The 24,401-nt window shown below is 36.1% G+C and overlaps 2 protein-coding genes and 1 long non-coding RNA gene across 12 annotated transcripts in view; 2 read left to right on the forward strand and 1 right to left on the reverse strand.

Annotated features, from left to right (window-relative positions):
• Window positions 1-20,650, forward strand: part of ClC-c (chloride channel protein 3) — a 41,840-nt gene extending 21,190 nt beyond the window's left edge. For all 9 annotated transcript variants that reach the window (XM_087361007.1, XM_087361003.1, XM_087360997.1 and 6 more), the window contains 11 exons: window positions 3,026-3,375; window positions 3,476-3,637; window positions 5,325-5,472; window positions 6,726-6,865; window positions 7,468-7,650; window positions 7,760-7,974; window positions 9,438-9,787; window positions 10,010-10,220; window positions 11,486-11,649; window positions 12,650-12,863; window positions 13,194-20,650. In XM_087361007.1, the coding sequence (XP_087217133.1) occupies window positions 3,026-3,375; window positions 3,476-3,637; window positions 5,325-5,472; window positions 6,726-6,865; window positions 7,468-7,650; window positions 7,760-7,974; window positions 9,438-9,787; window positions 10,010-10,220; window positions 11,486-11,649; window positions 12,650-12,863; window positions 13,194-13,284 (2,228 nt within the window). In that variant the 3' untranslated portion in view covers window positions 13,285-20,650. The remainder of the gene's footprint in view (window positions 1-3,025; window positions 3,376-3,475; window positions 3,638-5,324; window positions 5,473-6,725; window positions 6,866-7,467; window positions 7,651-7,759; window positions 7,975-9,437; window positions 9,788-10,009; window positions 10,221-11,485; window positions 11,650-12,649; window positions 12,864-13,193) is intronic.
• Window positions 20,651-20,865: 215 nt separating this feature from the next.
• The window catches only part of cu (NADP/NADPH phosphatase nocturnin), a 43,891-nt gene continuing 40,355 nt past the window's right edge, over window positions 20,866-24,401 (forward strand). Inside the window, exon 1 of one of the 2 annotated variants that reach the window (XM_087361106.1) lies at window positions 20,866-21,368. The gene's annotated coding sequence lies outside the window, so the exon portion shown is untranslated. The remainder of the gene's footprint in view (window positions 21,369-24,401) is intronic. The other variant, XM_022060147.2, reaches the window with a different exon arrangement.
• LOC110827950 (uncharacterized) lies at window positions 21,937-23,982 on the reverse strand. Its single transcript, XR_002542512.2, has 2 exons — window positions 23,295-23,982; window positions 21,937-22,824 (listed from the first exon to the last, which is right to left on the reverse strand). It is a non-coding gene; the product is annotated as an uncharacterized LOC110827950 (long non-coding RNA).

Below are 24,401 nucleotides of genomic sequence, written 5' to 3' on the forward strand. Positions count from 1 at the left end.
TGTTGATTTTGTTTTTCTGATTGTGAGTCGTTTTGGTTTCTGTTTGGATACTGTGTTCGGTTGCAGTTCAGAGGGTAATAAATGTCACTGAGCAGCCTTGTGTTAGGGATGCAACTGGTAAGGATCTTGGCTGAGGAACCGGCTACTTTATAAAAAGAAACAATTCGGCCTGTTACGTTTATGTAGAAAGACGTTTAAGTACCGAGTGGTATGTATGTTTCTCACCTCTTACTACCTGACGACACAGTTCATTTATCAGATATAAAGTGAATGTGTATTTCATTCATTTCCTCTGATTCTTGATGTCTTTTATAGGTAGAATTGGTTTTTAAGTTTAATATTTGTTGAACCTGCACTCACTCAAAAGTACTGTTTCTCCTACCTCAGAAGATTACCTTACCAACGTATTTACGTTTGTAGGTGGTAGGAGATTAAAATACACAAGTTTTTTGTGAAAGTTGTCCAAATGACCCTGAGTTTATTGGAAAGGACAGACAGACAGCATTCAGATAGACGTCATAAGCCTCATGTCATCCAGTTAATGTTAACAAGCTAGGAAATGTATGCATAATATAACAGTTTTGGCACATTTGCCAGAATTTGACCTTTGACATGTGTGAAATGCTGGGGAGTCTCCACACATGAATTCCCCAGTGTGAAATCTCAAACCAGTCACTTTCACATGCGGAAACACGTGTGGGTATTCATGTAAAGTGCCTATTGTCTAATTTTAACCTAAATTATATTGTTTGTTTTTTTTAGTAAAACTCGTCAGTATAAAATTTTGTAAAGATGTGTTCATTGGTTCTTGAGTTACATTTGCACAGTGGACAGACATAGCAAAGCTAATAAGCATATTTTTGCATATTTTATATGCTAATGCACCTAAAATTGTTTGTGCTGTTTAATTATGCTGTTTCTTCAGTGATGCTGTGTGGTGTTGCAAGAAATACAAGGGATGTTAGAAGAAATTATTGCCTATTTTTAAGATACGCTCTGGCGTTCACCTGGAGGAGTTTAGTAAAAGTACAAGAAACCTCAGGATAATTTGTCCAGACAGTGTGTCTGCCATATGTGAATGAATGAAAATATTATTTTATTTCTTTGGTTTATAGAATGTGGTATTTTTGTAACACCATTTTCTCTTTTGCATTGTAACGTTTATCTGCTGGTTGCTATTGGTCTACATTGTTGTTCCCCTCTGTAGTATCTTTATTGCATTGAGTTGCTCTGCATGTATTTTATTGCATCCGCTTAAAAGATCGTCAGAATATAATGTTACTTTAGAATATGCCTTGAAAAAGTAATCAGTTTCAACAACAGTTGCAAAAACTGCAATAATTGTATCAAACTTTTAATTGCACAAATTAATGTTCTCCCATCCATATTAAGACAGACTGCAAGACACAGACTCCATTGTGCTGTTTCATCAAAAATAATTTTTAATTTATATTTTTATGTTGAAAGAAATCAAGAACTGAAAGGCGTGTGTTATGTGAACACTGTCTCTATATATTTCTATGATGCATTGAATCACTGAGTAGTTAGTAGAATTTGAGACTCTCGCAGGGGTGAGTATGAAGATGGCTGTCGTCTGGGTAGTAGCGCCATGTAGTCTGGTAGTTTACCAACATTTCGTCGTCAGGGTCATTATGGAGAAAACAGCCATCTTTGCTGAATAATTATTTAACTCTTCAACTGATGGCACTAGGAACAGGAAAGAAATACAAACACTTCCAAACATTTAGCTTGAAAGTGTTAATTTATTTAGCAGAATTTGAAATGTTTGGGTTGGATAAAAATGTGCATATTCGTAAACCATCTAGGTGCAGTGTTAGAGGTGCATATGGACAAAGAATCAAGATCCTGATAATGTACCAGCGGCTATTCCTGTCACTGGTGGGGAATTGGTATAGAGAAGTGTACATACTGAAAATTCAAGGCATTTCATTTACCATAGAAAGCTCACTAAATGAGTATGGTTATGTTGTTGTACCTGCCAGCTATTATTATCATAACCACCATTATCACTGGAGGTAACAGAATCCATTCTGTATGTTCTCCAACCTCATAAATGGATCCTAGACTTATCTAAGGCTGGCATGAGTGGGCAAAGGTCATCACAGACCATCCCTGAGGATATTGGAGACCAACATCTTGGAGCCATTGGAATTCTTGTTAGTTCAGGGAATGATAACAAGAAAACTCTTTTTTTCTAATTATATCCACTAACATTTGAGTAAACAGGATTTTCCAGTCTCATGTTATACACAAACAAACATTTACCTGGGGTCGAAATAGATCTGACTGAGATTGAAACTCGGAATTCTCTGGATGACCCTGGAATGATTTTGAATGGTAAATTGGGAAGAATGTGGAATGAAGCAGTCATATCCCCTCCCTCTCTCTTTTTAAAGTACTGCTTGGTAGTATAGCCTGAAAGGATAGAGAAAAGTGGCCAAAAATCTTGACAGGCTAATCATTGCCCTCAATTGGATTAAAATCTGTTACCTTCTGAATGTGAATCATTCATTATTGCTGCACTATCCTTGCCATTAACAGGATATGTGACCAAAGGGAATTATTTTTATAAATTATTTTATAGAATAAATGAAAAATAAAATTCAGACAGGATGACTGAATCAAGAAGGCCGGGCAGATAGCACATGTGGATGAAACAAATACATAACTACAGATTTTGGTTAAATTTTGCTCCCAGATGTTGATGGAAAATTCTATATTAAAATGGACCTGAAGGAAATAGTTTACAGGAATGTGAGCTGGCTGGATGTAGGTCTCAATATATGCAGTGATAGACTTTTTTATTGATGGTGATGAACATTTGGGTTCATTGGAAATTTTTCTCTATTGAATTCCTATTATTGCTCGCATAGATCCCTCTATCAATCCGTTTGTGCTGGCATACAGAGTACAGTAATGCCGGAGCTCATATCTGGAAACTGAAATCAAAGAGGTTGTCACTACCCACATAAAGTTAACTGAAACAAAGTCGTATTTACCTTAGTTTCAGGGGATTCAGATGACATCCCTGGAATTGGCCAGTATGATGATTTCCACACCATAGACTGGCAGCGTGATATCGCACGTGATCGTATGCGTCACCGTTATATCATAAAGAAGAAACAGGATTCAATTTGTGACTTAATCAAGGGGGCACATGATGCATGGTCTGGTTGGGTGTGTGTGCTGTTTGTTGGCCTTGTCACAGGCGTGGTGGCTGGTGTTATTGACATTGGAGCCAGTTGGATGTCAGATCTCAAGTATGGTATCTGCCCCGAAGCCTTCTGGCTCAACAGGGAACAATGCTGCTGGTCGTCCAATGAGACCACATTTGATAACGGAAATTGTTCTCAGGTAAGTCGTCAGTCAGAGGAATGCCTTTCTAAGTTACGTACATTGTCCATGAGAGCCCTAGTTTCTGCATAGTTGCAGACATGAAACATTGTTGTTACAGTGGTGGACATGGCCTGAGGTGCTGAGACAGTCGAGAGAAGGTGTGGGACCGTACATTATCTCATATCTGTTCTACATTGTATGGGCACTAATATTTGCTGCTCTGGCAGCTGCCCTGGTGCGAATGTTTGCACCGTATGCATGTGGTTCTGGTATTCCTGAGGTAAGTGCTGTTAGTTTGAAGCAGTATTTTGTAGTTTTCAGATTGGGGTAATGAAAATTGGGATATATGTCTCACTATATGTTGTTCAGATTGGTTCAATTTCATTTTTTTTTTCTTTCAACAAAATGTTTTCATCCAGAATAAGTCGGTTGTGTGCGAGTGCTACTAACTTGATATTTGTTGGAAAAACTGAAGAAAACCTCAGAAACTTCATTACAGCTGCTACCGAAGCATCACTTTGAGATTTGTTTGATGTGTAGAAAGAGAATTGCATTAATCAGATTTGCTTGTTATGAATTTGTCCTGTTATTCTTGTTTTCCTTTCGATTCAATGGAAAAGAATTGTCTGCCTGTGTTGTTAAGACAATTGCTTGTATTACAGCCAGTGGGGAGCTGTGTAGATTGTAGGACCATGCAAAATGAGAAATTGGAAATTGTGGTACTTGTTGCATGGAGATGTGTAGGAGAACCAGAAACACCTTTCAGAGAGTCAGCACCATCCAATATTGGAAGCAAGTGTCATGAAAATACATGTAAAGTTCTCTGCAGCACTCAGTTGAATGTGAGAAAATGTATTACAAGAACAGAATACAGTTAACTCTTTCCACTCAGAATTAAAGTGGCTTTCCTCTGTCATGTCATAAAAAGTTGAATAGATTTTATATTGAAAAGTGTTATTGGAGGATGAATTCAGATTTCAGCTCTTTTGCTCATTGATGCTTTTAATAGTAATAATGATATGTTATTCACTAGTTTATGATCTCAGTGACTGTCATTACGGAATTTCTGAGTTTGCAAGTCACTTAAGAAGTTTCTGAACAGGTTGTCAGTCCAAGAGGAGTTGCAGGAAAACATTATTAAAGAAAATACATCTTCTTTCAGTAGGTGCTGGCTGCACGCTGGTGAGAGGAAATTTATTTGCAGCCATCACTTCTTAATGAACAGATTACAAGTCATGACTCACATGTCAATTGGAGTTTAATATACGAGGCGCGTCCTCAAAGTAAGTTTCCCTGGGGCTGTTTACAGAAACAAAACACAATTTCATGGAAATATTTATTGCAACAGATACAGCAAGTGTCCAGCTATTTTTCAACATATTCGCCACCGGAATTGAGACATTGGTCATACCGTGGGACCAACTTTTGAATACCTGTGTCGTAGAAGTCTGCCGCCTGGGATTGGAACCACTGTGTGACAACCATCTCCGCCTCTCTGTCATTCTCAAAACGCTGACGCTGACCGGACAGGAATTTCTTGAGGTGTAGGAAAAGATGGAAATCACTGGGAGCGAGGTCCGGGCTGTAGAGTGAATGATTAAACACCTCCCAGCTGAACTCCTGCAGGAGACTTGCTGTCCGTCGAGCCGTGTGCGGCCTAGCGTTATCACTGACCGCACTTCACAATCGGCGGGAGCTGGAATAAGAACCTCCATCTTCAACAGCTGCAACGATGCTACTGTGAGAATGCGGGAAGTGCCGTTAGTGCATGCGCCATGCTACGTCATTGCTCTATCACGTACGCACAGTCGCTTCGCGCAATATAAGGTTTGCTAGCTGTGGGACGAGTGGGAAACTTACTTTGAGGACGCGCCTCGTATATGTATCTATGTAATAACATGTCTTAGAATTTTAGAGATGTTTTGTCTGGGGTGTAATGTACACAACTTTATATACCTTTATTACAGATTAAAACAATCCTCAGTGGATTCATCATCAGAGGTTACCTTGGCAAGTGGACTCTCATCATCAAGTCTGTTGGCATCATGCTCTCTGTGTCAGCAGGTCTCAGTCTCGGAAAAGAAGGACCAATGGTCCACATTGCGTGCTGTATCGGTAAGATTGAAATGAGCGTTGAGCATGTTTGGATGGTTGTTTCAAGTAATGGCAACAGCTAGGAGCCTAAAGAGTAATTTGGCCATTCTGGCCTACTGTATTCTTGTTAGAGTGTGTATGATTTGATATTTCAGACTGAGTTGCGAAAGAAACGATTAAATGCTTCTGTGATGATTTAAGTTTCACATTTGCAAATTACATCCCTAATGAAACTCTGTGATTGTCGCCAGCCCTGTATACAGTCTGGCCCATGGTGGTGGTGGCGGCGGCGGCGGTTGTTACGTACAGTAAACTGGCCCGATGTGTGTTCCCTGGCATGCCGGTGATTCTGTCCAGGTCTGAGACAGTCTCAATCAGGGGACTCAGCACATGGTTTTCCGCTCTTTTTTCCTTTATTGTTGCATGATAAGAGAAGCAGATTCCAGCTTCTGAAATGTTGTTTTTAATTAAATTAGGACAATGGATTATGAATGCCACAATAATTTTAAAAATAAAATTTATGTGTATCTTGTTATAAAGAAACATCATATTTGTGAATGTCTTGGTTGAGTGGTTGGCATTCCTGGTTTGTATTTGGGAGGTTTTGGGTTAAAAAATATTAGTTTGACTAGATTGAGGATGATGACATGAGCAATGCATACAATATTTTGGTTGTTAAACCTGAAGGAAAAACTCATGAAAACTAGACATATCATTAAAATTTATCTTAAACTGGGCAAGAGAGTATATATTTGGTTCAGGTTCTTGTAAATATGCTAATTAACATTAAAATTCTTGAAAGTAGGGAATGTCTTGGCCCAACTGTTGACCAACTGTAATTTTCTCAAGAAGGATCCAATGCCATGTAGTTAGTTAATATGCAAAGCATACAGAAATGTGTGTTAGTATGTTGCTGAATTTGTCTTATAAGTAATTTTATTCTAGTGTCAGGTGTCGGTTTTAATACTGGTTGGATCCAGTGTACATTTTTATACATGTCTTCCCCTGATTTTCACAAGTGACAAATCAGAACTTTCTGAATGTAGAAAATACCGTCCCTCCACCTATGCACTCGTGCACTGAAAGTCCTTGTTAATTTGTATCATCATCACTCAGTCATTCTAGAAAGTAGACCACTATCATATTGACAATCTTACCTCATTGACTGGCGACATTAGAAGACAATTGTTATTGACCTTATTGTACTGATTTCAAATGTGATTTGCCATTTGCTCGTGCACGTATTAATGCCAAGTTAACCTTTTGGTTGTCAGGTAACATACTGTCGTATTTGTTCCCAAAATATGGCCGAAATGAGGCTAAGAAAAGGGAGATTCTGTCGGCGGCAGCTGCAGCTGGCGTCTCTGTAGCATTTGGTTCTCCTATTGGAGGAGTGCTGTTCAGTTTGGAGGAAGTGAGTATGATTTGGAAGTAGTGTGTCTGCAGTTTTGTGGGTAATCTTTATTGAAACTTTGTTAGCAAATTCCTGATGGCCATGTCTTAACTAATTGTACGGAGAAGCAGTCGAGAAACTCCCTGCCTCTGTAAGAAACCTGAAGTGTTATAACATTGAAGATTTCTGTCTTCTGGGTTATTGCGCTGTGTAGTCTGGTCGATGTTAACCAACGTTTCAGAGGTCATACTGCCTCCGTCATCAGGGCGATATTCATCACCGCTGTGAGAACCTCAAGTCTTACATGTTATAACATTGTCTGTGGACCCTATCCCAAGTTACATTAATCCAGTTCACAACCCCACACCTTATTTTATTCAGGTCTAAAGTCCAAACCATAAAGCTGATCACTTTCCTCCATCTTTTGCCAAAAAAATTAATGTGTGGTTTGACAGTATTATGGAAATCTTGGCACAAGTTTGGATGCATTATTTCAACAGCTGACACATGATCTTTTTTAAAACATGCAGTGGTGGTTCTTAGTGTGTTAAGTTACTAGAAGTAATTTTAATCTCAAAATGTATTTAAATATTTGTTGTTGTATTTATTATAATTTTTTTCAGGTCAGCTATTACTTCCCACTTAAGACTTTATGGCGGTCATTCTTTTGTGCTTTGGTGGCAGCTTTCATCCTCCGCTCAATAAATCCATTTGGAAATGAACATTCTGTTCTCTTCTACGTGGAATATAATAAACCATGGATATTCTTTGAACTAGTTCCATTTGTTGCCTTGGGAATTATGGGGGTGAGTGTTACATAGGTTACAGAACTAATCATAGAATGTTTTAATTGCATTCACTGAGATGGCAATAGTGCACATAAACACTTATATAGTGTGTAATTTCTGTTAACAGGGTGTGGTAGCTACTATATTCATTAAGGCTAACTTGTATTGGTGCCGCTACCGCAAGGTTTCCAAGCTGGGTCAGTATCCAGTGACTGAAGTGCTAGTCATTGCCGTGATCACGGCAGTTATAGCGTATCCAAATCCGTACACTCGGATGAACACGAGTCAGCTTATCTTCTTGCTCTTCAGCCAATGTGGTGTCTCAAACTCGGACAATCTCTGGTAGGTAGTATATATAGTGCTCTCCTAACGGTATATTTTACTGAATCAAATTTATGTCATCTGTAAGTTGTGTCCATATGTAGCTGAAATAGCGAAACAGGAAATTAATGTAGATTTCTTGGAACAACAAATTAGAAAACCAATATGGGATGGAGTTGGAGAGATAGTATATTAATCATGATGTAGTGGTAATATGGATTGGATTTAGGAGGCTGGTTTTTCGTGTTTTTATGTTAGAAGTATTGAACCTTGAACTTTCATATTCCTTCTCCAGATGATTGAATTACCATATTTATCAAAATTACTTACGCACCTTTTTTTCCTAAAAGTTTTGCTTAAGAAGCCAGATGGATGTCATGTTTGAGGATTCAGTTTGGGTAACAAAATGTTGCACATGGGAAGATACAGGATACAGTCGTTATTTGGCAACATCATTTGTGTGACCTGTATCAACCATAAAGTAAAATAATAAACTTGAACTTCAAAACTTTCTCCTTTCTTGCAGGAGGAAGCAGTAGGGGTATCGTTAATTGTCAGTCCCTGTAAAACAGCCACACTATTTTTTAATTCACCGCAGGTTTAGGATCTACTGTAATTATTTATATCAGTTTCTTGGCATCTGCACTTCATAGTAGTGATTTTGGCTTGGCTTGTTATGGTTTGATTTGTGCAACAGGGTTGTAAAGCATCTATCCACTGGTCAAAAGTTTCTGCACAGTCCTATTTGATTTATTGTTACACACACATTGCATATCTGCCATGGTGGTCTAGCGGTTAGAACGCTGGCCTTGTAATCCTGGGGTCTCGGGTTCGATTCCCGGCGGTGCCCGAATTTATAACTTGTGTTGGGCAAGATCGTGGTCTAGGCAACACGGAGTTTTCCTCCGGGGGCTTCCCCGGTTTCTCCGTGGCATCCCTACAATTACTCCATTCACACACAGAAGAAGGCAATGGCAAACCACTTCTGGATCATCTGCCAAGAACGTATATGAACAGGTCCCAGTCCGAGAAAAGGATGGAAGGATCCTGTTCATATGGACCTGTCGTCAGACAGAACACTACAAATAATAAAAAAAAAACACATTGCATATAGTGTGCATACAGCAGATGTTATAATTGGGCTTTGATGCTTAACCAAGTATGTACAGAGGGTGACATACTAACGTCCCTCCCTCCTAGTTCACCTTCAGTAAGGTGTCAAGGCAAATGACATGATTAAACACAGCTGTTGGAAATTAATTAAACATGTTCATGTACTGTCTATGAAAAACAAAAAATTGTATTATAATCATAATAAATAGGGAATCCTGCCAAGATCAGGCAAGAGTCTAAGGATGCATAGAACTTTATCTTCAGTCCCCCATTTAACCCTCATGATGCCACGGTTGGGCATGAGATGAATTTTCTTTATGTGTCTGTAATTTATCTCCTTGTTATGACTTGAACATTTTATTCCATTGCAGTGATTACAACCGTAACTTCACAGACGTAAATTCTGCCATTGAAAAAGCAGCAGCTGGTCCAGGGGTTTACAAAGCAGTGTGGCTCCTTGTTCTGGCTCTTATATTCAAGTTGGTGGCAACGATCTTCACATTCGGCTTCAAGGCACCATGTGGTCTGTTTATCCCCAGTCTTTGTCTGGGTGCCATAATGGGTCGGATTGTGGGCATCGGTATGGAGCAGCTTGCTTACAATTATCCACATATTTGGCTGTTTAGTGGGGAGTGTTCCACTGGAGATGACTGTATCACCCCTGGCTTGTATGCCATGGTGGGAGCAGCAGCTGTGCTGGGCGGTGTCACCAGGATGACAGGTTTGTGTTTTAATGTGTAAAGTGTTTGGTAACAACTCACAGACCAGACTGAATTTTTGTTGAATTGACTTATGTAAGAGTCCACTGACAGGCTTTTGTTGCAATAATAATGAACCTTTTAATATAATCATATTTTAAATATTTCCTTTCGTCAGTGACCGAGATAGAAATTATGAAAGACTTTGATGTGTTCAATGAGCATATGTTGTGATTCTGTCACAGTGTCTTTGGTGGTGATAATGTTTGAGCTTACTGGAGGCGTGCGCTATATCGTGCCACTGATGGCAGCTGCCATGGCCAGCAAGTGGGTGGGAGATGCTCTGGGTCGACAGGGTATATATGATGCTCACATTGAGCTCAACGGCTACCCTTTCCTTGACAGCAAAGAAGAATTTGCTCATACCTCTCTTGCAGCAGATGTCATGCAGCCCAAGTAAGCCTCAGTTTGTAGTATAAAGTCTTTATGAAGCCATTCTTTTTCGTAAAATGTTACCAGGTTTTTTAGGACTAAGATTTGTCTGTCACTAGGTAAAGACCGAGCTTTAAGCTAGTTCTGTTTGACAGGTATAAGTTATGAACCAATATTTTGATCTTCCACTAAAGGTAATTAGCAGATATATCTCAAAATTTCTCTGGTTGTTTCCTAGCCATAATTCTGTAATTTAATTTCTGTAATTTAAATTCTCGTTGTGTGAAGAAAAGTGTAAAATTTGACTTTGTACAGGTGGTGACACTGAATGTAACAGCATTTAAGATAATACAATCTATTCATAATGCTCGATGCATGATAAATGCCCGAGTTCATGGTGATGATCATCCCACAGACAACAGATCACAATTTCCTTGCGAATTATGTAGCACATTCTTTCCTTGGATATCATGTTTCGTACCTTTGCTGCTGGCTAGAGGGATCCTGTTGGTCTCACAGTAAGACACTAGACTCATTGAGAGGTTTCTGGGTTCGGTCCTCGGTCAGGTCTACCAAAGTTACGAGTTTTTGAATGTGAGGAACACTGAGCCGTAATCAATATTCAAAGTCCATGTTAAGCCGTAGGTTCATCTTATTTAATTTTATTGTTATGATCAAACTATTGTTGCGTGTAATAGATTCTGTCCTATGGATGACACCTCCTCGGTAATAGATTCTGCACCTTTGCCTGGATGAGCAGATATCATACCTGTAGGCATTAGATACAGATACACATGCATTATAACTAGAAACCTGCTGCCTTTATATCCTGCAGTTCTGGCCTTATTGTCCAGGTATCTTTGTAGGTGTATTTGGGAACAGTGCGAGAATTTACCCTGTTTATTCAATTTCACACATAAGAATGCACTAATGACAGTCTGGATTGATTTTAATAAAACAAATTTGTTGCAAAACTTTATCACATTACTTTTTAACCAGATAGATGATAAAGTATGTCAGAAATTGTATGTAACCTTGACGTTTTGTATAATACACATTTTCTTCATATGATGGTATTATTTAAAATTGCTTCCAAATTGTATAATTGAAAGTTTACAGTCATCAATCCTTCAGGGATGTTACTGTTAAATACTGATAGACCATCGTAGCTTCCTTTCATGATTATATTCACATCTTGTTTGGCATTATGTAACATACGCAGTTTCTCAGATGAATCATGAATGTGGCTGTGGCAGTAATGGCTGTTAACAGAGTACGTGCTTTTTCAGGCACAGTGAGCCGCTGAGTGTGCTGACTCAAGACTCTATGACTGTGGATGATGTAGAAATTTTGCTGAAAGAGACAGAACACAATGGCTTCCCTGTGGTGGTATCCAGAGAATCACAGTACCTGGTGGGCTTTGTGCTTCGTCGTGATCTCAATCTTGCCATAGGTAAGAATGGAAGAAATAAGCAGTTACTATAAGTAAAACAACTCAAGAAACATCATACTGTCTGTACCAGGGGTGGGGAACCTGTGGCCTTCTAGGTCCTTAAGTGCGGCCTTTAGACTGAATCCAAATTTTTACAGAACAAATCCTAGGATCAACTGAAACTGTGGACCTCCATGCTGCAACCAAATATTCAAATGCTTTCAAACAAAAATCAGACACAACAAAGTCATTAAAAGATTAAACTTTAAAATTAACAAATAGTTTTCATTTTTTGAAATTATTAAGTACATAGTATTTTAATATTTTCCGTCAAATCACAATTTTTAATAAGATAATAAAATATTTAAAATAAATATATATAAATATTAAAATATTAACCTAATTCACAATATGACGCAAGTATACTACCTTATAAGTACATAGTTAGATTTTTACAAAATAATGTACATTTTTAAGTATATCTAATTGAAGTTTCTTGAATGCGGCCTTATTTGATTACAGCTAAATTAATGTGACGTTCCAACATGAAAAGCTTCCCCACCCCATACCAAAGTATAAAAACAAATTTTGAATATAAGATGACTCCACTTCATGGGGGCAAATCTTCAGGGAAAACAATGTTTTTACTTAAGTTCATCTTTTTGTCACTTGAAAGTGGTACTGGAAATTCTGTATTTTATCAGTGTTGTGTATAATTATTAAACATTAACTTAAAATTGATATTGTGCAGTTTGTAAGAATGAAGGGCCCAGTGTAACATTAGACCCTCTTGCCTTCTTTCCCATGGTCAGCTGTGATCATGTTTAGCATGTGTCAGTCACATGATTGATGTTTAAAGAGAGAGGGAGAAACTGGAGCTCACGTAACAAGGGATCACTTGACAATCATGCATTTTTCTATATTTACATCTGATGTCTTGTCTCAGGAGGAAGTTCCCTGTGATGTGTTTTCATGGTAGCTTTCTGTGTTCATGTCTGATGGATATGTGAATGTACTACAGCAAATGCAAAGCGCACACTTGAAGGAATCTGTGGGCAGTCCCTCGTCCTGTTTGTGAACTCCGTTCCACCCCAAGCATCAGGTCCTCCACCACTGAAACTGAAGAAGATTCTGGACATGGCACCCATCACCATGACTGATCAGACCCCCATGGAGACAGTGGTGGATATGTTCCGCAAGCTGGGGCTGCGACAGACGCTTGTCACACATAATGGGTAAGAGTAACACAGAAAGATGCACATTATAGCCGTTTGTTTGATCAGGAAATTAATTGTTCGTAAGGGTTAAAAGTTTCTTCACTGAACGGCATCCTGACCTAGCTCAGTCTAGTTCATATCTTTAGAATGTATTATATCTGCATTGCATCTCATGTTTTTTCAGACGGAAGTAAACTTATAGTGGGAAATTCAGTTTGCTGTATTATGCAGTTTATTTAACACCTTGTATTTAAATAAAAAAAATTTGTAAAACTTCTAAACCCAGTGTGCCAAGAGACTCGGCTTATTACATCTATCACCTCTTGCTTTGGCTGTTCGTCTGTTTAGCCGATTGCTCGGTGTCATCACAAAGAAGGATGTTCTTCGACATGTGAAGCAGATGGACAACGAGGATCCAAATTCTGTCCTGTTCAACTGAGAGCTACCCCAGTTGGAGAGATGCAGGAATCTGCTCATTGATTTGAACAGCCAGGTGTTTGGAACTAATGCAGCGCACCTCTAGATGCGCTGCAGGTGTGAGAATATTGTGATGTTAAGGCTTCTGTACCACCACTTTGACAGGAAGTGATGATTAGTACAGTGTACTTTATACTGCATGAATCAGACTTTTGTGGAAGTATTTTGTCCAGATACATCATGCAATGTCGTTAGATGAATTTATAGTTTTGAGGAGTCCGTCTGTGTGCTAGATCTATCTGTTCATGAATTTGTTCATTCATAAAGCAGTGTTATTTTAAATAAAAAAGAAGGTAAGACTAACAAAGGTAGCAGTATGTGTATGTACACTCTTCTATTTATATCTTAATTATTTAGGAATTATTTTAGCAATGCCATAATTTATAAGAATCCTTTTTGTTTCATAGTAGTTAATTTTTACAGAAGAATTTAATTGCATATTAAAAATATTTGCCTGTGGATGTTTTTCTTCCTGTATTCATTATTATTATTATTATCGCACAGTAGGAACAAGTTGGGCCGAGAGGGGGAGATACTGTATATAATATAATGCATTCATATTCTCAAAGTTGTCTGTTGCTTAGAATTTGTATTGGGACTCATTGCATGTTTGTCACTGGCAACTAGTCACTTGTTATCTGTGTTTATAATGACATTTAGAATGAATGTTATCATTATTATTATGATTATTATTATTTTACTGCTGCTGCTGCTATGACCACTATCACTACTGCAGCTGCTGCTGTGGAATTTCACAATTAAATGTATCACGTCTTGACATCTGAAGTTTGTGTGTCCAATTTTTATGTATTTCAGTGGTTTGAATTGAATTGTATATAGAATTCGGAGGCCAAGTTTCTTAAATATGTGGTTTTTCTGCACAGTGTTTAATTGTGCATCGAGGTTACATCACATGAATTCTGTAAAACTGGGCCATTTACAAAGTTTTATTTTGTGGTTATAGCAATTTTTGTCTTTACACAGCTTGTTTGTTTAATTCTTATGTTTGACAGGTTGGTATTGTTTCATTCCTGTGATATTTTTCATACAGGGCATTTACAAAGACGCTCTTCATTCAGTGTACGCATCTTGATAACATCTAGGCTTTGAATTGTGGAAGTCTATTGAAATTAGTAGTTTAACAGGCTGTAGGTATGGAACACCAGTGATTCTTCTATATAATTGGCATTCAGCTTTAATTTTTTTTGGTCCTCTTAAGTACTTTGTATGTACAGTACTTAAAGTTAACAGGCGTTTTGACAGGTTTTCTGTTTTCCACCATTTGTTTGTGGAAATGTGTCTTGTGCAGAAGTTACTGTGTTTACTCATGGATAACATGCAGTTTTTCAAAATTATTCATTCTTAAAATTATGTTACATATAAAATATATATTTAAAGCAGGGAAGGAAGTAGCTCTTTCTTTTTTCAATACAGTAGAATGTTATCAAATACAATTTTAAAGTTGATATTTATTTGTCAGTAATTTGCAGTTTCATTTAGATTTAATGCTAACTCTGCCTTCCTGATCGTCAAGACAGCTCGTAGTACTTTTTTTTTTTACCCATATTTCATTTATTTTGAAGCTTGTACATGAATACTTGATTTTTAATGAAAGAGCACAGAAGATTGTTTCTGTCAGTGGCATCACAGGATGTGCTATTCCAAACTACTCCATTATGTCTTGCTCTCTATGAGCATGAGCTCTCAGGTCTTATTATTTCTGCATATACCTACAATTACTCTCTAATTTCTGTAGTGCCTTTTATAATTTAATTACTAATACATGTTGCACTTCTAATTGAATATTGGTAATACTATCATTCTGTTATATTTTTTAAATTCATCTGCATGGTTGTTGTAATACATGCTGTACTTCGTATTTCTCATGGAGACTTCAAAGAAGTCCTTTTAGTCTGAATTTACGTGTATGCAGTGATTCGTGCCAGCCTCGCAATGAATGTGATTAATATCACATCGGTACTCTGTTGGAGTCATTCACCTGGTTAACAACTGTGCTCAGTAATTGCAAGTATGGTTCCTCATTGTGTTCATATCTGTTATTATTTATATTACCACTACATATGACCTATAAGAAATGTGTAAACATCATTTGTTGCAGAACCAGTCAGGAATTCCATAGATGACATAAATAGGGGAATATTTATCTGAGAGTGAATTTGCCCAATATGTGTTTTATGCTTTGCTTCTTTTATACGTTTTTGTTTACCTGGTTTTATCTTCCGAATTGATTTTATTGGTAAGGAGTTTAATTTTCTCTCAGTGTTTAATCTTTCACAGTTTATCTTGTCCTTGTGCAATAGAGCCATTAGTTCAGGTGGAAATGTGTTTCATTTTCATCACTATGGAGTAGCAGATTAAGCATAACTGACAGTACAGTTTTTAGAAACAAATGGTAGAAATATGTTCATTGTTAAGTTTTGATGAATTGCGATTTTCAGTTTTATCTCTATATGAATTAAAATTGTTTCGGTTTGTTAAATAAGACATTGAGAAAGCTTAGAGAAATACTTTCACATGAATTTCTTGATTGATTACCGACCACTTTGCCACCTGTGAAAATGTTGTGGTAGAAATTTCATGCTTAATTTCCTTTATCAAATTTCCAGTACCTGAATGGTTACAAACATAACCTCATTGAAGTGTACAATGTCTCTCTTCCTTTCTTTAGCAATACAAAGTGGACTGAAAGATACAAATAGACACTTCCATTCTCATGTAACTAGAAATGATACATGAAGATCACTTTCATCTGTTGGTGTCTGTGCATTTGATGTATCAGCCATGGTCATTGTCTTCCATCACAATCCTGTTTGAAGCTCCTACAGTTCTCAACATTGTTTTACCCAAACAAGCATTATTTAGTACATAAATTACTATTCTACCACTTAGAGTATTGTGATTGATTTGAGTGAAGAGGAAATTTATAACCTCATTCAAAGCTAATCAAACTTGCTGCTTTGGAATTTGACTTGTACAGTAGATTAGTGTTCATGTAGTGTACAGTAGTCATTTAAGTGTACATTATATCTTTCTTGATCCAAAATTTAAACATCTTACAAGTTACTAAAATAAGTAAATAAAATAGACACAAATAAACTCCATGGATTCCTTAATAAATTATGTGATGGATTTTGAATTAATAATAAACAAGTCATTGGTGAGTATATGAATGATTAATTAAATACCATGCCACAATAAGAATGAAGCAAGACCCATTGTTATTCCTCTATGTTAATCTTCAGTTAATGATGAATATTAAATCTTCATTTAATAATCATTAGACTATTAAATACAGTATGATGATTTTAAAATATAACATATAATGCAGGAAAGAATGAATGTTTCATTTATGATGCACAGAAAATTTACCGAATACTGTTTAAATGTCCTTATAAATGAGTAAATGTCTGTTACAAGGAGGTAGAAATTTTGGTTTTTTAAAGAGGAAAGTGTAGCCAATATGTAACAGGCACTTAATGTGAAGCTGTCATATTCAAGTGATATGGTATTCATGGTGAGTACATAAATACAAATGTTACCTGAGATGTTAATAACAAATTTATCAGTTGTGTACCTATTTACTTATGGATCAAAGGTTTCCTGTGATGCATAACAATAAACAGAATTGAAACTTGTAGTTAAATTCATTACAAAGAACTTCTGAAAATTTGTTCTTCTTTTCTAAAGCATATTTCATAAAGTATATCAACCAATTCCCGTATTATTCTGCATTAACTCTGGACTAAAAAAATTTCTATAAATATATTATATTAATTTGTTAATTAGCATTAGTTGAAATTTTGTTGGTAAAAAAGGGTTCAGGTTTCTTTCATTCTTTGCAATAATTTGATGTTCTTTTCAGTAGCGCATTGACATACTACCTCCGTTAGATTTATTTTATACTTCTCTTGCATTGCTTATAAAATGTATTTTCGTGTGTTAGTTTGCAAGTAATTGTGATCACAGATGTTTTATGCAATTTGTAGTATTGGCCTGTTATTGTTTTGTGATCGTGTAACATACAGCGGAGTCCTTCCTGAGAACCTGATTTTAATCCTGAACTAATTTAAGATATTCCTTGCCTGTGAAGGGACTCCTGACATTTATGATGGTGAAGTGGGAAATATTTCTGTTTGTGAGTTTAGCAGTGATATTTTTGTCATATACAGGCTCAGATTCAGGCAGTTCTGTTAATCTGTTAACAAACAAGCTCAACAGTTTGCGGAAGTGAGAACTTTGGTCTGCCACGCACATTAGAACATCCAAGCAAAGCTGTAGATAGCTTGAGATAATAATGAAACTGTTTATATGCAGATGATTTTGTGTGTTATAAAGTGTTTTGAAAAAAAAATTACTTGCATTACTTTGTGTTCAGAAATCATGAAAGCAGACTAAAATATAATGCTCTTGGCTGCAAGTTGTTTTTTTTTTTTAAAAAAAAATTGAAATTCTAGTGAGGAAATGGTTCTTTCGTGAAGGAAACTCATTCTAATGCAGTTTAAAATTAATATGGATTACAGTTTATAACATGAACAGAATCTGTGTTATTTCATGAATCTGCCCATTGTACTTCTTATATCTTGAACAGGTGAGAAGTAAATTAAGAATAAAAGTTTTGTCATAGAAATATTACAGAGATCTTGACTTTGAAAGATTGTTTTTTGACATTGTATGTTATGTCATACAGACAGTGCAGAAGGCAAAAGTGTTACAGGAAAGAAGAAATATACATTCTTTGAGAATGTAAGTCAGAAAAGTAAGTGATAATTGCCACATCTCCTGTACAACATACCATAGTCATATTCCAGGGATGATGCTTCTGAAATTTTAGAGAAGAGAAATTGGGAAAACTTATAATGTTGTGTTGTTAAAGGAACACACCTTCCTATCTGTTATTCTGGTAGGGAAATTTTAGGAAGATGTGTTCACATATCATTTGTTTGACAGAGTGTTTCAGTCAAAATTTCTTTGCAGTGATTGTATTAAGGAGGGATGTTTCTTTATAATTAACCAGCACCAGTCACAGTAGACTACACTCATAATTTTGTAGTGGGTTACAAGTATGGTGTTGATAAACTTGGATATGTGTTGAAATTATGTACAAACTGATAAGTTTGGCTCATGCAGAAGCTGTGGAATGTGCTTAAAGTGGAATCTGATGTTATATTCATGGCATTTTATACTGAATGTGTAAGTAGACTGTTTTTAAGCTGCTCCAAAGCACTGCTTTGTTTAGTCAAATAAGTATGGGTATTTATTTATGTTGGTTCACAATAAGGTATGTTAAGGTAAAAAGTTTATGTTGTGGTCTTGGAGGACAGCATGAGGCCAAAGATAATTCAAACATTTGGTTAAAATTCTATGAATGTTTGTGTGCATATCTCATCATTGTTTCTCATTGTAGCAATCCCTCATTTTGGGGATGTTTCCATGGGCTAGTGCCTTTGCAGATGAAGCATTTTTGGCATATCTCGGCAAATCCAGAAAACTGTTACGAAGAAAAATGTATAAAATTATTCCTCTGTGTAAGCACATCTTCAATCATACTCACTTTCAATAATAGAGAGAACTGAGTAGTCGCTTCACTCTTCAGAGGGGTTACCCCCCCCCCCCCCCCCCCCCCCCCCCGTTACCCACTGGATTAGAGAATGGCTGGGCTATGAAACTATTTTGAGTATAGTATTGAGAATAATACCCAACAACTGATTTAAAACCATTCATCCAGCCCATAACCAATAAATTCACAAATTAAGCTTAGATGGTTCACAACATGTGTGCAGTAGATTAAATTTTGCTTTATTTGAGAAGCAATGCTGTTTTCTAATACTGTATCAAACTGTCACTATATTTACAAAAAGACAGGTATTTTCTATCCTGAAAAACCAGTGTAGTAAATACAAAGGCAGTTGCACATTTACCCCTTGACATCCATGACATGATCCTGGTTCCAGCCCCATACACATGCTCTTTGAAAGATTTGTTTTCAGAAACATTATGCCTTATTATCACAAGATTATCTAAAGATTTTTGGGACGCCATGTAATATGTTAATGGTTATGTTAAGAACCATTTGCTCGTATTATGATAAAAGTTTATTTTAGCCAACATTCACAAACATTTTATATAATTCCTGAAAATGTGTCGGGGACGTGTTCTTAGGAACAGTCAAAATGTAAATAAGAAATCCCTAAGTACTTTTTCATCAGAACTTATTACTCAAAATGGTGTTTTATCAAAGAGGAATGGTGTCAAGATTTGCAGATTTATTTTGTTTACATGCAACTGTTGTTAAGTCAGAACATGTGCAGGTGCACGTGTGTATGTTAATAGTTTTTCAATGTCCAAGCCATTCGTTTATTATCGGTACTCTTCCAGTGCCTGGCTTTTATTGTTACGTTTTCTAGAAAAAATTGTTTTTCTGCTGTTCACTCATGTGTTGGATTTCTCGATCAAGAGCAAAATGCCCCGACTCAATGTTACATAATTGAACTGTTTTGCTACTTTGTGTATTGGCTATAAGCAAGAATATTTTCAGAAAAAATTTGTATGTTCAAATTGAATCACTTCCATGAAGAAATTAATAACAAATACTAGATGTGCAATGAATATATCGAAACATTCTGCATATCCGTTAACTACTAATTCCCATCAATATAATGAAACTTGTCATTGTACACTGAAATTATAATTTTGTAACAAATGTGGTGTTTTGTTTTAATATCACCACATTAAATTTATCTTCAATCTAGAAGAAACATGTAAGCAAGCAGCTGACTGATTTAATATATATTAATAAGGTCTGACAGTGCACTATTACTGTTGTGGTGGTGTAATTTACATGTAAATTAAGTTTCTGAAATGTTTTTGTCTTGCAGAATATAACAATCCTGTGCATTCTGTAATTGTTTGGAGACAATAAATACAGACCTCCTCTGTTAATAATTATAAATTACTGAGAAACTGCAAAAACTGGTATTTAACAAAATGTTTTGTTGTCACTGTCACCAATATTTCACTCTCATATGGATGATTCAAATATGTGATTGAGTGAGTAATGTTTGAAATGGAAGAATAAAATCCGTAGATTCAAACCAAGTTTAGGTCTAAAATATATTCCGAGGACCATGCAACAAAATATGATAATTGGAGATGTGGCATCAATATACTATAAACTGTATCTACCACATAAATTAAGAAAAATGTCTATATAGTATCAAAATATTGTGAATTGATGCATTATTAAATATTGCCAGTAAGTCAGTTCTTACAGATATCTAAAGAGTATTAAATTACGACAATGTTCGTGACCGTGTTGTTTTTGTCACCCTCTGCCTTTCCTCAATATAATGAATTTTGGGTGAACGTAAGCACATACAAGTGTGTTCATCCACCTTTATTTCAGACAAGACGCTGCGATATTCCGCTGTTTCTGTTTGCCATTGATGATAATTAATTCGTTGGAATCTGTTACGCTGCATGGAAGCATATAGTAGGCCATGAACTAGTGTACAGTCTTTTGTTTAGCGTAATGTTTCCATTGCGTGAATGCTAATAATAATTTGAATATGTTAAATCAGTGTTAATCGTAGAATGTGAATTGGTAAAGATCTGGAACGTTTTTACATTTCAAAACAAACTCCTAGAAGATGTCCACATAGACCAGATCGGTAAAATCCTGTCCCAACAGCTCGTTAACCGGAAACCGATGGTATAACTCAAACGAACTCTTTATAAGTACGTGGGTTATTGAGACGACAGTAAGTGGCCTAAAACTGCTCAGGTTCACATATTAATGAAGCTCGTAAGAAATATGTTATCAAACTTGTTTCGTGTATACCTGTTGTTGATTTTAGACGTGTTCAGCAACGAAATAATGCGATCAACTGTGGAATGTGTGCTCGGGATAAGGACCAGTGGTGGGATCTTGTGAACATGGTAATGAGTCTTCGTTTTCCACAAAATGTTGGGAATTTGTTGAGTGGCTGGGCGACTGTTGGCTTCTCAAGAAGGACTCTGCTTCATTGTGTAAGTGTATATTGATTATAAGTTCTGGAATAGAAACGGTGGTACTGTTTAAATGCACTTGGTCTGTGAGTTAAATCTCAGAGGTTAGATGTATCAAATACGATTGGTGTTTAATAGGTTGAATTTCTGGTCGTTGTAATGAGCCGTTCTCATGTGTCACTTCTATACACAGATGGCTGATGTAATATTTGGATGTGTGAAGTTCTCTTCTCTGATTTGTTCAGTCATTATTTCTTTGGTATAAAATTGCTTTGTTAATGCAGTATGCAGAATGAATTAACATTTGGCTCTCTCCAGACTTCTCTTTAATTATTGATGCTTGTTTTACAATAGAAATGATGTTGGTTCCTAAATATGCATGAGCTAAGATGCCATTTGGCATAAGTCTCAAAAGTTTTACTCTTCAACTATATCAGGGGTTCATGACCATTCAGTTCCTGGGGCTACACTCACACTTATGTATTGATTCACTAAATGGTAAGTTATTAATGAGGTCAATTTATTGAAACATCATGGAAATTTATTAACAGTGAGAAAAGAGGTTTTCTGAAGCCTGTTACTCATTCGATTTTATAACAAATTTTTATTTATTATATATTAACTATCAATTTCAGTTATATCAATGCTTAACTTAAATGGCAACAATTTTTTATCATGCAGGGTTATACAATATCATAAAAACGTGCATGGGCTACAAACTGGGGACCCCTGGATTACATTATTTTATTTTAGAAATTTCATCCAAAAGTTTAGAGAAAGAGGTGGAATTTCTAGAATTAGATGTAACAGATATGAATCTAATGTTGATATTATTATGTTCCATCGATTGTTATGGGGCTGTGATCCTAGTAAAATGTATATTTGTAGAGATTGCCATACGTACTCAGACAAAAGTTATCATATTATTGTTTGAACAGTGCAGTTCTACCATTATCATCATCCTCATCATGTAGTGTGAAGGGCAGAGAAACTTTTATTGAAATAGAAGTCTTTACTCTTTTCTGGACTTTGACTTGTAACTGAGTCAAAATCAAAACTTTATTTTTATTAATATTTCTCTCACAAAGTGTTTCTATCATCTAAGAAAATGTTGACCTCGTTATCATGTCACAAATTGCGAAGAAGATACAAAATGGTGCAGAGTTTTAACTTTTGAACAACAGAATGGGCTTCTTGTGTAAGACATAAATTCTTGGTGAACATTCTGTTACATTAGTTGAATATTAGAATTTATATTTTAAAATTTATTTAATATGATGTGAAATGTGTTGTAGTGCTCATCTGCATGGTCAAAGGTAGTTTGGATGTTTATCCATGAAAGAAGTGAGCGATGCTAATAGTCGTAGCGCGTTCATTCCGTTGTTCCAGTTTCAAAGGATGCTGTACAAGCTTTTAGGCAAGATGCCACACTTATATGTAATCTGCGCACATGATGGCCCATCAACATTTGTGATAGCTGCAATTAAAGTTCACTTCATTATCAAATATACTGAAAGGTCATGAATGAGTGTAAAGCCATCAAAGGTCATGCATAAACATAATTAATGTTAACACATGTATAAAGTAAAATTATTAACTGTTATTAAGGTTATTTTTACATTCTACACCCTAATATGGTGCCTCCTAATTTAAAATTATTAATGAATCGACACAGCGTGAAATAACCCAGAGATATGCAGATAATATAAAGGATAAAAATGGGAGATGAGCTCGTGTAGATTAAACGCTAACACAAACTGAGTTCAGTGATAGATCTCTGGGTAGCAGCGCTACTTCAATCTGCCTTTGTCTACACATTTCTAAAATGGACTCATTTCAGTGGTCATGTCTAACTACTAGAAAATTTAATCAAATCTTTTTGTTTGCTAAATCAACTTCTGTTTGTTATTGAGTGATAAGCTCCTTGTCTCATATCTGAACTTCTACCTCTTATTTCCTGTTCCTGTTGTCTCCTGTACCCTTTAAGGGCAATTTGATCCTTTTCCGCCTGCTGCAGTACTAGTTCTGGTTGAAACATATCTTCGTTGTTATTAGTAGTCTATTCAGCAGTCTCTCTCTTAACAGATGCTCTTTTAACTAGCTCTCTGACATGACTTCCTTTTTTCTACTCATTATCTCAATAATTGTAATAAAAGATCAGCCAAGTGTTTTTTTTTTCCTTTTGTTTGTTGCATAGATGGATAATTTACTATATAAGAAGCTATTTCTTAAAATATGTGACTCATCTGTGCACCAGAAAACAACTGTTGGGTTGTTTTATTCGTTAAATTTAATACCTTAATTTATATTATTATTATTATTATTAATTTATTATAGACTTTCAAAGATTATTCTTGCATGGTGTGTTGTCTGTAATTTATGAATCGCTGTTTTGCTTAGTAAATACGAGTAATGATTTTTCATTCTGTGCTGCATTTCTTACTCTTTTATTTGTTAATCGTTTCTCCAAGTGAAGACATTAATTCTCTTAAAACTTTGCATACCGTGTAGTGTATTAGAATATAAAATAAGTAAACAAACTATTAACACTAGTGTCTTTTTTATAGTGTTAATAGTTTGTTTGCTTATTTTACAATAACTCACAATTGACCGTCTTAATTAACCACCCTACCACTTCGTTTTAATTAGGCTAATTAAGTGGCCACTCACTGTGGGCTTTATCTAATCCATCCAGTCCTCTTTTTATTTGTGTGTGGTTAATTTCTCATTACCATTGACTGGTGCCGGTGGAATTTTCAAGGGGAAGGCTAAGAGCGAGTCTCTTTTGCGATGGTATAATGCTGACTGCACCGAGGAGCTTATCGGACTGAACGCCCAAACAAAAGAAAGTCGTTCTGTCAATTCTCTAAGAAGTCAGTTTCAAAAATAGTTTTGAATCAGACGTAATTATTGGCAGTTCAAGAATGGCTTAGGCGCATTAGTTAAATAAATGTTTTAAGTGCAGTTTAATCCATAACCTCAACGTTTTGAGACTGGTGCCCTGTAGCGACCTCTGTGTTATTAAGATGTGGTTTCATGCCAAATAGAACGTCA

Source organism: Zootermopsis nevadensis, unplaced genomic scaffold (genome assembly GCF_977971745.1).
Source record: "Zootermopsis nevadensis isolate Lab colony 2312 unplaced genomic scaffold, Znev_1.0 Znev_ptg000003l, whole genome shotgun sequence".
Taxonomy (NCBI): domain Eukaryota; kingdom Metazoa; phylum Arthropoda; class Insecta; order Blattodea; family Termopsidae; genus Zootermopsis; species Zootermopsis nevadensis.